The sequence below is a fragment of the Centruroides sculpturatus genome, unplaced genomic scaffold, assembly GCF_000671375.1.
Source record: "Centruroides sculpturatus isolate CEXI.00-Female unplaced genomic scaffold, Cexi_2.0 scaffold846, whole genome shotgun sequence".
NCBI lineage: Eukaryota > Metazoa > Arthropoda > Arachnida > Scorpiones > Buthidae > Centruroides > Centruroides sculpturatus.
The window spans coordinates 235,317-248,739 of record NW_019385321.1 but is presented as its reverse complement, the minus strand read 5'-3'; the positions used below and the strand labels follow the sequence as shown (position 1 = coordinate 248,739).

The 13,423-nt window shown below is 21.4% G+C and overlaps 1 protein-coding gene across 3 annotated transcripts in view; it reads left to right on the top strand.

Moving 5' to 3' along the window:
- Positions 1–13,423, top strand: part of LOC111637626 (tudor domain-containing protein 3-like) — a 41,253-nt gene that overhangs the window by 16,400 nt on the left and 11,430 nt on the right. For all 3 annotated transcript variants that reach the window (XR_002758722.1, XM_023383156.1, XM_023383155.1), the window contains exons 2-3: positions 9,106–9,190; positions 11,626–11,691. Coding sequence is in view for 2 of the 3 variants with exons in the window: in XM_023383156.1 (XP_023238924.1) it covers positions 9,106–9,190; positions 11,626–11,691 (151 nt within the window). In the remaining variant the exon portion in view is untranslated. The remainder of the gene's footprint in view (positions 1–9,105; positions 9,191–11,625; positions 11,692–13,423) is intronic.

Sequence of the window (13,423 nt, the reverse complement as noted above, 5' to 3'; positions counted from 1 at the left end):
CAGCCAAAACCCCCAAAAGAAGGTATAGATGGATGTAAGCAGGACAACTGTATGTCACCAGTTCCTTTTTCAGAAATTTTTGTAATTTTAATTGGATGTGTTTTGTGTTTTTTAAAAGGACTCTTTGTAATTTTCCGGCGACAAGCAGCCTACAAAGAAAGGTCAGTCGCCGAGAATGTGTTAGTCTTGGAACACAAAAAATAAATGGTGATCCTTTTTGGACAGTTTTGTCTTCAATTTTATTAATAATGTTGTTTATTTAATTTTCGATATCTAAAGAATCAAGTTAATACAATCAAACAATCAACAAATTAGTTAATAGAATCAATCATCAATCAAGTAAAAAACTGTAATACAAAAAAATCTAACGGTTTAAAATATTATTACAATTAGGGAAATGGGGGATTACATAGATTACCACCTATGGAATTTCGGAACTTTGAGTATATATTTGAACTGAGGGAGCCGAGACGAGTTCAACGATACCCTACTTTTGGACCAGAGATGAAAAATAAAGTTATCATACTTTTTCTGGCGATTGCATGATAAAATTGTGCATTAATGTTACCTTTGGGTGACTAAAATGGCAGCTTGTCTCCGATTCCAGCAAACTGAAGAAAGGAAACAGTGGGGACGCACATTCTAACCTAACCTAACCTAACCTATTCTAATAAATTACCATAATTATTACCAACCAAATTATTAGAATAGGTTAGGTTAGGTTAGAACATGCGTCCCCACTGTTTTCTTTCTTCTGTTTGCTGGAATCAGAGACAAGCCGCCATTTTAGTCACCATAGGTAACATTAACCAATTGTGCTTACTTATTAGTGTAGTCTAAAGATTGGTGACACTTTGAATTACATAGCAATTCTATTTTGTGACAAGCACACCTATTTGTGGTACATTTATTTGTGGCAAAGATCTTATTTTCACTTTACCGAGTGCCTAGTAGGTAATGTGCAGATTACCTAGATACTCTGCACATTACCTAAGTAATTTGAGAAATGGAACAATTTTCGCAACTTTAACGGATCACCCTAGTTAATCTGCAGATTAGCTAGGTAATGTACACATTAATGGCTTTCGAGCTTTAGCGGTAACATATACGTAACTATTCAAACAACAATCTGAAGAAGCACCCAACAATAATTTTAATACACAAAAGTCAACTCAAAACTAATAGAACAAGTGTAATAAACCCATAGGTTAGGTATTAACAGTGGTGTGGCGGTGACTCAAGTCATAGTTCATTCCATTTTTGACCAATTGACCAATCACATGGCGGTTGGCATTATTGGTAGCATGACATCGTGCATGGTGACAGCCGACCGCTGCTGTGGGTGGGAAAATTCAAATGTGTTGGTTTGGGCAGCCTTGCCCTAGACCAGTGTTTCTCAACCTCTAACAAATCCTCGCCCTTTTTAACGTAGTATCGTCCCCCTTCAATAAAACCGCTAAGTAGTATCACTCCCTTTACTTCAAAATTCTGATGCCCAGGGCCAAGGCTAATGCCAAATTCGTACTTCATTGAATAGACTAGTGACTAGTATAATGTTATTTGTTTAATTATTGTAAAATATAATGAATAAAATAATTAATTATTCTTAATATATGTTTTACTATATTGCCCGGAAAATTGTTTTTCATCCCCAAAATATAAATTGTTACTAATCGCCCCCTCAACATGGGAAAACGCTCACATGGGGGCGATATTGCCCCCGTTGAGAAACACTTCCCTAGACCATCATTGATGTGCAATTAACCGATTGCCCCTGGAAGTCAGCTTCTTACAGAAACACAGCTTCCTATCATCAAATGTCACAGCACGTCACTGTACAGAATACTGTACAATTCTTGTTATATATATATATTTTAGAGTTATTTTTAGTTAATACAATATAAAGTTTCTTCTGTTATTAATGAGATTTATTGAATTGTGTTGATTCTTAAAGCTGGGTTCTGAAGAACCTGAAGATCTTTAAAAATAAACAGTTGAATTGATTCCTCAAAAAAAAAAAAAAGGCCATAACAATTCTGGATTTTAATTGAAAATGGAATCAGAAAATATGTCTAATATAGTTTAATTTGGATATTATTTCTGGTAGTGGCATATGTTAACACTTTTAAAATGGGATCTGTGTCAATTGATTTTTTCTTTCTATATATAACGTCTAATCCAAAAACCAGTTTGGTAGATGATCTTACAGCTTTCTGGTTAGAAACAGCTTTATTTTGTAAATTGGACTACAAATGCATTTCTGGTTTACAATTTACAAAATAAAGCTGTTTCTAACCAGAAAGCTGTGAGATCATTTACCAAACTTGTTTTTTGGATTAAAGAGACATTATGTATAGAAATTGAATAAACAGCAACCATATTACAGTGTTAATTGATTTTATATTTGATATGGCTATATTTTTTTTTCCCTTTATCTTTACAAGTTCAGTTGAAGTTCAGACTAAGTTTTGATTTTCAGAGATTTTGAAGAAAAATCATTTTAGTGGAAATTAAGTCCATTCAATACTTAATAATTACAGAAGAGGTCATGATGGGGTTTCCTTCAATTGTGGTTGTTACGATAGCCTTAAACTAGTCCTGAGGAGTACAGTATTTTCTTACAGTATGGTTTGTCAAAGTACTATTAATAAATCTAAATCTGATTGTACATGTATAAGATGAAAGAACTTGATTATTTTTATTTAAATAAATACAGTGGGTGATTGGTTAATGAACAGTTTGGATAGTGAACAAATCAGATAATGAATCACAAAAGATTTTTATGATTGGATAATGAATACTTTACTGAACAAACATGAAAAGAAGCAACAGAAAATAATGAATACTGATTGATTTTCCTTTGTCTTCAGGTAACAAACTTTCGGAGCGTGGAAGATGTCAACATCAACACTCAACCCGATACTGACCAGATAGTATTCCTCCGAATTTTGAAACTCTCCCTTGTAATTCCAGCTTTTCGTTTACTTTTCTGACAAATAATTTTTTATAGTCTTTGCAAGACTGTCAGATAGGCACTTGTTAAGTTTTGCATCGGGTTTATTTACAAAAGGTGAAAGTTTAACTGTCACATTAGATATTCATTAACGTTTTAATACCAAATTTCAAATTTCATCTGGGTTTTGCATTTAAATAATTTTTCGTGGGCTAGTTGATTTCTGTTCTCTGAATTTTTGTAAGTGCTTTTCTGAACTTTTTATTTAAAAAAAGAAACTGATAATAATATGGAGCCTAAAAAGAGAAGTGTCAAGAACTGTGCTTACCATAGAAACAATTAAGTAAGAGATAATAGCCAAGGTAGAAAGTGGGCACAAGATATTGCTAGGCAGTATGGCTTGAACAGGTCTACAGTAGGCACAATCTTAGCTATGAAAGATATATCAAGAAGTCTCAAGCTGCTAATGGAGTAATGAAAATCGCATCTGAGAAATAACTGAGAAATATGAAAGATATATCAAGAAGTCTCAAGCTGCTAATGGAGTAATGAAAATCATATCTGAGAAATAAAGAGCATTTTAGAGCTTATAATGGAACCTGAAACTGATCTGAAGAACTCAAAGAACTCTCAAATGAACAACACCAAGAAACTCAGCGAGATGTGTTTTCTTTTGAAAGAGGACCAATGTCGACATCTGCTACTAAAGATCTTTTGAAGAAGTGGGAGGATGTAAGAACAATGATCATCCAAGTGGCATCCAAACCAGAATAAGGTTAATTAATTAATGGGGTTGAGGATCTCTACAATTACAATACTATTAATTACTTCTGAAAAATCCTGAAGAAAAGAGAAAAGCAATCGACATTGGACAGATTCTTTAACCCCCACAAATGGAAAGAACATGACTAATAAAAATGGAAGACTGCATATTTATGTATTTTTACTATTACATATAAATAAACATAGGGAAAAAGTATATATATTTTATTTTTTGGAGTCTGGAATGAATTAATCAAATTCCCATAAAAACCTATGGTAAATTGATAATTGGTTAACAATCAATTCGGATAATGAACAAGTCTTGGAACAGATTGTTTGTTAACCAATCACTCACTGTATATAAAACTCAAATTCCAAAAAAAAAAAAAAAAAAAAAAAAAAAAAAAAAAAAAAAAAAAAAAAAAAAAAAAAAAAAAAAAAAAAAAAAAAAAAAAAAAAAAAAAAAAAAAAAAAAAAAAAAAAAAAAAAAAAAAAAAAAAAAAAAAAAAAAAAAAAAAAAAAAAAAAAAAAAAAAAAAAAAAAAAAAAAAAAAAAAAAAAAAAAAAAAAAAAAAAAAAAAAAAAAAAAAAAAAAAAAAAAAAAAAAAAAAAAAAAAAAAAAAAAAAAAAAAAAAAAAAAAAAAAAAAAAAAAAAAAAAAAAAAAAAAAAAAAAAAAAAAAAAAAAAAAAAAAAAAAAAAAAAAAAAAAAAAAAAAAAAAAAAAAAAAAAAAAAAAAAAAAAAAAAAAAAAAAAAAAAAAAAAAAAAAAAAAAAAAAAAAAAAAAAAAAAAAAAAAAAAAAAAAAAAAAAAAAAAAAAAAAAAAAAAAAAAAAAAAAAAAAAAAAAAAAAAAAAAAAAAAAAAAAAAAAAAAAAAAAAAAAAAAAAAAAAAAAAAAAAAAAAAAAAAAAAAAAAAAAAAAAAAAAAAAAAAAAAAAAAAAAAAAAAAAAAAAAAAAAAAAAAAAAAAAAAAAAAAAAAAAAAAAAAAAAAAAAAAAAAAAAAAAAAAAAAAAAAAAAAAAAAAAAAAAAAAAAAAAAAAAAAAAAAAAAAAAAAAAAAAAAAAAAAAAAAAAAAAAAAAAAAAAAAAAAAAAAAAAAAAAAAAAAAAAAAAAAAAAAAAAAAAAAAAAAAAAAAAAAAAAAAAAAAAAAAAAAAAAAAAAAAAAAAAAAAAAAAAAAAAAAAAAAAAAAAAAAAAAAAAAAAAAAAAAAAAAAAAAAAAAAAAAAAAAAAAAAAAAAAAAAAAAAAAAAAAAAAAAAAAAAAAAAAAAAAAAAAAAAAAAAAAAAAAAAAAAAAAAAAAAAAAAAAAAAAAAAAAAAAAAAAAAAAAAAAAAAAAAAAAAAAAAAAAAAAAAAAAAAAAAAAAAAAAAAAAAAAAAAAAAAAAAAAAAAAAAAAAAAAAAAAAAAAAAAAAAAAAAAAAAAAAAAAAAAAAAAAAAAAAAAAAAAAAAAAAAAAAAAAAAAAAAAAAAAAAAAAAAAAAAAAAAAAAAAAAAAAAAAAAAAAAAAAAAAAAAAAAAAAAAAAAAAAAAAAAAAAAAAAAAAAAAAAAAAAAAAAAAAAAAAAAAAAAAAAAAAAAAAAAAAAAAAAAAAAAAAAAAAAAAAAAAAAAAAAAAAAAAAAAAAAAAAAAAAAAAAAAAAAAAAAAAAAAAAAAAAAAAAAAAAAAAAAAAAAAAAAAAAAAAAAAAAAAAAAAAAAAAAAAAAAAAAAAAAAAAAAAAAAAAAAAAAAAAAAAAAAAAAAAAAAAAAAAAAAAAAAAAAAAAAAAAAAAAAAAAAAAAAAAAAAAAAAAAAAAAAAAAAAAAAAAAAAAAAAAAAAAAAAAAAAAAAAAAAAAAAAAAAAAAAAAAAAAAAAAAAAAAAAAAAAAAAAAAAAAAAAAAAAAAAAAAAAAAAAAAAAAAAAAAAAAAAAAAAAAAAAAAAAAAAAAAAAAAAAAAAAAAAAAAAAAAAAAAAAAAAAAAAAAAAAAAAAAAAAAAAAAAAAAAAAAAAAAAAAAAAAAAAAAAAAAAAAAAAAAAAAAAAAAAAAAAAAAAAAAAAAAAAAAAAAAAAAAAAAAAAAAAAAAAAAAAAAAAAAAAAAAAAAAAAAAAAAAAAAAAAAAAAAAAAAAAAAAAAAAAAAAAAAAAAAAAAAAAAAAAAAAAAAAAAAAAAAAAAAAAAAAAAAAAAAAAAAAAAAAAAAAAAAAAAAAAAAAAAAAAAAAAAAAAAAAAAAAAAAAAAAAAAAAAAAAAAAAAAAAAAAAAAAAAAAAAAAAAAAAAAAAAAAAAAAAAAAAAAAAAAAAAAAAAAAAAAAAAAAAAAAAAAAAAAAAAAAAAAAAAAAAAAAAAAAAAAAAAAAAAAAAAAAAAAAAAAAAAAAAAAAAAAAAAAAAAAAAAAAAAAAAAAAAAAAAAAAAAAAAAAAAAAAAAAAAAAAAAAAAAAAAAAAAAAAAAAAAAAAAAAAAAAAAAAAAAAAAAAAAAAAAAAAAAAAAAAAAAAAAAAAAAAAAAAAAAAAAAAAAAAAAAAAAAAAAAAAAAAAAAAAAAAAAAAAAAAAAAAAAAAAAAAAAAAAAAAAAAAAAAAAAAAAAAAAAAAAAAAAAAAAAAAAAAAAAAAAAAAAAAAAAAAAAAAAAAAAAAAAAAAAAAAAAAAAAAAAAAAAAAAAAAAAAAAAAAAAAAAAAAAAAAAAAAAAAAAAAAAAAAAAAAAAAAAAAAAAAAAAAAAAAAAAAAAAAAAAAAAAAAAAAAAAAAAAAAAAAAAAAAAAAAAAAAAAAAAAAAAAAAAAAAAAAAAAAAAAAAAAAAAAAAAAAAAAAAAAAAAAAAAAAAAAAAAAAAAAAAAAAAAAAAAAAAAAAAAAAAAAAAAAAAAAAAAAAAAAAAAAAAAAAAAAAAAAAAAAAAAAAAAAAAAAAAAAAAAAAAAAAAAAAAAAAAAAAAAAAAAAAAAAAAAAAAAAAAAAAAAAAAAAAAAAAAAAAAAAAAAAAAAAAAAAAAAAAAAAAAAAAAAAAAAAAAAAAAAAAAAAAAAAAAAAAAAAAAAAAAAAAAAAAAAAAAAAAAAAAAAAAAAAAAAAAAAAAAAAAAAAAAAAAAAAAAAAAAAAAAAAAAAAAAAAAAAAAAAAAAAAAAAAAAAAAAAAAAAAAAAAAAAAAAAAAAAAAAAAAAAAAAAAAAAAAAAAAAAAAAAAAAAAAAAAAAAAAAAAAAAAAAAAAAAAAAAAAAAAAAAAAAAAAAAAAAAAAAAAAAAAAAAAAAAAAAAAAAAAAAAAAAAAAAAAAAAAAAAAAAAAAAAAAAAAAAAAAAAAAAAAAAAAAAAAAAAAAAAAAAAAAAAAAAAAAAAAAAAAAAAAAAAAAAAAAAAAAAAAAAAAAAAAAAAAAAAAAAAAAAAAAAAAAAAAAAAAAAAAAAAAAAAAAAAAAAAAAAAAAAAAAAAAAAAAAAAAAAAAAAAAAAAAAAAAAAAAAAAAAAAAAAAAAAAAAAAAAAAAAAAAAAAAAAAAAAAAAAAAAAAAAAAAAAAAAAAAAAAAAAAAAAAAAAAAAAAAAAAAAAAAAAAAAAAAAAAAAAAAAAAAAAAAAAAAAAAAAAAAAAAAAAAAAAAAAAAAAAAAAAAAAAAAAAAAAAAAAAAAAAAAAAAAAAAAAAAAAAAAAAAAAAAAAAAAAAAAAAAAAAAAAAAAAAAAAAAAAAAAAAAAAAAAAAAAAAAAAAAAAAAAAAAAAAAAAAAAAAAAAAAAAAAAAAAAAAAAAAAAAAAAAAAAAAAAAAAAAAAAAAAAAAAAAAAAAAAAAAAAAAAAAAAAAAAAAAAAAAAAAAAAAAAAAAAAAAAAAAAAAAAAAAAAAAAAAAAAAAAAAAAAAAAAAAAAAAAAAAAAAAAAAAAAAAAAAAAAAAAAAAAAAAAAAAAAAAAAAAAAAAAAAAAAAAAAAAAAAAAAAAAAAAAAAAAAAAAAAAAAAAAAAAAAAAAAAAAAAAAAAAAAAAAAAAAAAAAAAAAAAAAAAAAAAAAAAAAAAAAAAAAAAAAAAAAAAAAAAAAAAAAAAAAAAAAAAAAAAAAAAAAAAAAAAAAAAAAAAAAAAAAAAAAAAAAAAAAAAAAAAAAAAAAAAAAAAAAAAAAAAAAAAAAAAAAAAAAAAAAAAAAAAAAAAAAAAAAAAAAAAAAAAAAAAAAAAAAAAAAAAAAAAAAAAAAAAAAAAAAAAAAAAAAAAAAAAAAAAAAAAAAAAAAAAAAAAAAAAAAAAAAAAAAAAAAAAAAAAAAAAAAAAAAAAAAAAAAAAAAAAAAAAAAAAAAAAAAAAAAAAAAAAAAAAAAAAAAAAAAAAAAAAAAAAAAAAAAAAAAAAAAAAAAAAAAAAAAAAAAAAAAAAAAAAAAAAAAAAAAAAAAAAAAAAAAAAAAAAAAAAAAAAAAAAAAAAAAAAAAAAAAAAAAAAAAAAAAAAAAAAAAAAAAAAAAAAAAAAAAAAAAAAAAAAAAAAAAAAAAAAAAAAAAAAAAAAAAAAAAAAAAAAAAAAAAAAAAAAAAAAAAAAAAAAAAAAAAAAAAAAAAAAAAAAAAAAAAAAAAAAAAAAAAAAAAAAAAAAAAAAAAAAAAAAAAAAAAAAAAAAAAAAAAAAAAAAAAAAAAAAAAAAAAAAAAAAAAAAAAAAAAAAAAAAAAAAAAAAAAAAAAAAAAAAAAAAAAAAAAAAAAAAAAAAAAAANGAGTTACCTTGCTTTGTGTCATGCCCTCAAGTCTTGCAACTCAAATTTCATCCACTTCTAATTAAGATAGAAGACTGAAACTTTAAAGTCATTTCTAAGTTTGATGACAATGTATTTTAATAATGTTTCAGGGTATCTTTCCCCATTCTGAAACCCAATAAACACACTTGATTAAATTGTACATTTGGTTGTGTGAGTAAATGTATTGTAGTGTTGTATATGGTGGGGGTATGACCACCCTCCATCCCAATCTCAAAATGATAGTATTTGCATAGTATATTCAATGTCAGCAACATTAAATACCTACCTTGTATGTTAAATTGATCCAATTTTACTGTGAATATTTTATGCAGACTTTAAATTAGATTTTGTTCAGACACTCATGTATAATATGTCTGGGATAGAAAGTATAACATGTGGCTTCACATAATTAACCAAATACTGATTATTTGGTTAATTATGTTATTTCTGGTTTTGAAAGTATTTCAAGAACAACAATTTTGTTTATCTGTTAACTGATATTATATTTAACAATCTGTTATTTTATTTGACAAAGGACTTAATGAGTTGTTTTTATTCAAGTAACAAAACTGGAAGACAAGACATGAATACACTATAATATTTAGAAATATTTTATATTATTTGGGTTGTATATAACATTATTCTTTCTCTATTAATTTAAAATAATTATTTTAAATATTTATATAACTTAATTTTACAAAGAACTAAATAAATTGATTTTTTAAAATAGGAATTTAACATCGGAAGGAATTGATGAATGTAGTGAAGGTTTAGAAAATATTACTGTCAATGCAATTATTCAGAAAGCTTTAGATGTAAGTATGCAAAAAGTATATTTTTTATTATTTAATTTATTACAGCTTTGTTTATGTTTAGTTTTATTAAAATTTATTTTATACTGTAATTTAATAAATTTATATATGTTTCCCAGATTAACAATATAGCTGATATTAATCTACATGTGTGAAGGCAACTAGTTTCATGTTCATTACAAAGTAGAATGTAATATACATAGAACCTATATTAGAAAAATATATGTTAATATTTATATTGTTTAATCTGTTTGAAATTTCCAATATTTTTGCAAGAAATGAGAGATTATAAAAAAAAAGCACACAGCATTCATTATATGATATAATTGAATTTTTGAAGTTTTTATTCTGTTATATTTTATTGCTTACTGCTGTCATACATTCACTGCTTAGCTATGGTGGCAGAGCCAGATAACTGAGAGAATAACAAGCATGGACCGTATAACCATTTTGTTCAATATAGTATACTGAATACACAAAATATAAAGAAAACCAACATATTTATTTACCAATACACAAACATGATTGCTGCAGCAAGCTCGTAATTGCTTTTCTTAGAAACGTCATTGCAGGTACTTACACAAAAAGTGCTCCAATATCCAAAGTTGCAAAATGTTGTTGAATTTTTTATTTCACTGATTTCCTAAAAGTTTTATTACTGTCAAATACAAAAATCAGATTGGACCAATTTTGGCATTTTTATTTACACTTATTTTAATTTTTTATACATAGTAAGTTCATCTACAATCTATGATATTTTTATTTTATATAAATACAGGTAGCTGTCGATTTACTCCGCAGTTCCATTCCTACAAAAGCGGGCGGAAATCGAATTGGCGTAAAATGAATCCATATTTACAGTGAGGTATAGGGTTAGGTTCTACATAAGTGAAAAATAAGCAAATAATTTTGTTTATTAATACAATATAATACAAAATACATATAAATTTAAGTTTTAAAATATATTTTATCATAAAATAAAGTGAACTGTTTTTATTAAAAAATTTTAGTTTCTGATCTCTTACATTTTCGGAAAAAAGTATCCATTTTTAATTGTTTACATTTTTGTTTTCTTTCATTAAGAATTTCAGAATATGGTTGAATGGATGCGATGATGCTCCCTTTTACATTTGCACTTCACTCCCAATCATTGTCTAACTCACAAAGTTTATCCGTCAAACTTTCCATAGTTGAAAGGATATGTTAACCCGATGTAGAGCTACAGACGAGCAGAGACACTGATTAATAGACCACCAGTCGCCTTAGTGCATATATAAGGTCAGTTTGAGCAGGAAAATTGAAGGTGGCTAAGGAGTGATATTGTCTGACTGACAAGAAGTAGATATTGTCTGGCTAATAAAAAGTATTGTCTGGCCAACGAGAAGTAGATTTGTTTTACTAATGATAGTTTGTGATCGCCGGAAGTGTTACTGCGTCATAAGGTGTTTTCCTGAATGAACTGATACGGGATACATTCATTGGCGCTATGGATTCGGATGCCATTTATTGGACTATTAACTTTAATAACTTGACTCGTGGATACCTAAACGTTTAGTATTTTAATATTAGTTTAATGCAAATGTATACATACCCAATAATAATAAACAGAAAAAATAAATATATTCAATAAAAATCTTTGTTTTAACGAATGTACAATGTCGCAGCTCGGTAAATACGTCAACACTGAAATGAATATCACTCTAGCATAAGAAAAATCGAAGAATTACACCGCAAAATGGCGAATTGTGCAGTGGCATTATTGTGAATCAGTGTAAATTGAGCCAGCGTAAATCGAGGGCTACCTGTAATTACATTTTAGCTCATTTGTGGCACAGTTGCGGTGCACAGGCTGGATGAACTGACCTCAAGGGCCGGATCTGGCCTGCAGACTGTAGTTTGGTGATCACTGATCTAACACATTGGCTCCATTCTTGTTATAGGAAATTCTATGAATTTTTTACACGCAACTTTATGAATTAAATAACATTTAATATAGAAACTATTAATAAATATTCTTTTAGTTATATCAATAATGACTGATAATATAACTTGTAGTTATTGCTGATTATAAAGGTATACATATAGGAGAAACATTTGAGGCTGTTGTTATATAAAGGAAAACTATTGCAATAATTGAAATTTTGTTATTTTTATTAAAAAACTGTGCGAAGTTTATTTTTAAATATTTATATATAGGGTTAAATAAATAATTAAAAAGAATTATATACTAAAAATGCAAATAATAATGTAATAACCTTGGAAAATTTGTTCTAATTTTTGAAATTTGTAAGTTCTTGTTTTATAAGACCAAAAAATTATTTTCAAATTTAACTTTTTATTCAATTTTAATAATTGTTTAAACTTGTTTGTAAAAAAATTAAAACTGTAATGAATTTATTACAATAAATTATTAAATACATTAAATTATTACTTTTTAGAGTGATTTACGAGAAATTGGTGCAAAATTCCTACCTGAAGATATCAACAGAGGAAGAATTGAATCAGTGAGTAAATGTATACACATTTTTTTTATATGTAATATTATCATCTCATGGAACTATTTAGAAGGTTTTGTTTAGAACCAAACAGTTGATTTTTTTCTGTTTTAATTATTACAGCAAATAGAAGCTGACTGATCAACACTTGAACTCAAGTGGTTGGATATTATTAACACTAAAATATTTTTTATCTAATTTTTTGAGATTATTTTAGTATTTATTATTATTAGGTGTATCTGTGCAAATACAGTAGAGTGCCGTTTATCCGAATCAATTGGGGACTGTGGTTGTTCAGATAACTGATTACATATGAAAAAATATATTAACCTATCCCATGTTGAAATTTTTCTCTGTTGCATGTCGCTTTGCATTGAATTTTTGTCAGTGTTAAGCCTAACGAAAATTTTTATAATAATAATTGTGGCTATTGTATCGCTAAAAATTATTTCTTTATTTTATACAAACAAAATAAATACGTTGAAAGATATAAAAACAAAAAAATTATACTTTAGAAGTTAATCTAGTATCAAAAATGTCCAATTCAGCACAATACACAGTACTCAGAAAAACACTACACAAAAGTGCCAGTGCTGCCGGCTAAAACACACCACACCNTACACTGGCGGAAATTGAAAGTGTTACACCCATCCAATGTTGTCGAAGACATATGAAATTGGGACAAAGGAATTTATTTTTGAAGGGTATTGAATGATCAAAAATTAAATGAAGTACATACAGTGGTATGGAAATTATGGAGACATTTATTATGCAAAATTGCTATAGTGTTTAATTTATAAGTTGTGAACTGTGTTATGGAACATGACTTTTTTTGGTCCACATGTTGTTGGTATGCCATATCAACAAGTGAGAACTCTGTACACCCAAATGTCTGACTTTGAAAGAGGTCTGATAATTGGCATGTCAGAAATGGGAGCATCATATTGTGAAATTGCCCAAAGGACTGGCCATGGTGCAATGTCAGTGCAAAGAGTGGTCATACGGTGGATGCAGGAAGGATCCAGCACTCACAGACCTGGCACAGTTCCACACAGAAGGACGACACCACGTGAAGACTGCCATATTGCGCAGATAGCAGTTGCTGACAGATGTGCAACGGCAGCACAGATCTGAGCAGTAGTTACTGCCAGAGTCACTTTCATTCATATATTTTTATTGGTACTAAAATTTTTATAAGTACATACCCTGGTACCGCTTTTGGCATTACCAGGGGTTAGAAGAAGAAATATATTGATTACAGAATATAAAATACTATATAACAACGGTGGGCAACCCCCGGCCTGCGGGCCAGCTACAGCCTGCGAAAAGTTTCTATCCGGCCCGTGAGATGTTTAGAAGAAATTATAAATAAATATTTTTCGATGTAATTCGTCTAGTTTAAATTGAATATTATTTTCTGAAGTGTTGTGGCAGCAATGACAGGAAAAAATAAGGGAGTCATTTTCTTATTCAAACAAAAAATGGGAGAACAGAATTTTTCTAAATTATTTATATCTCTTCGCGTCATCCATCAAGAAAATCTATATGCAAAAGCTATGCAATTAGAAAATGTAATGTCTGTCGTATCCAACTACATAGTGCTGTTTTTATTGTGTTTAAAGTCACTTAGATTTTACAAATAGGTGAGCCGTTCACAGCCCGGCACACGCATTTGTAAAATCTAAGTGACTCATACAACATGGAATTCATATAAAACGGAATAATCAACAGTGTTATAGGG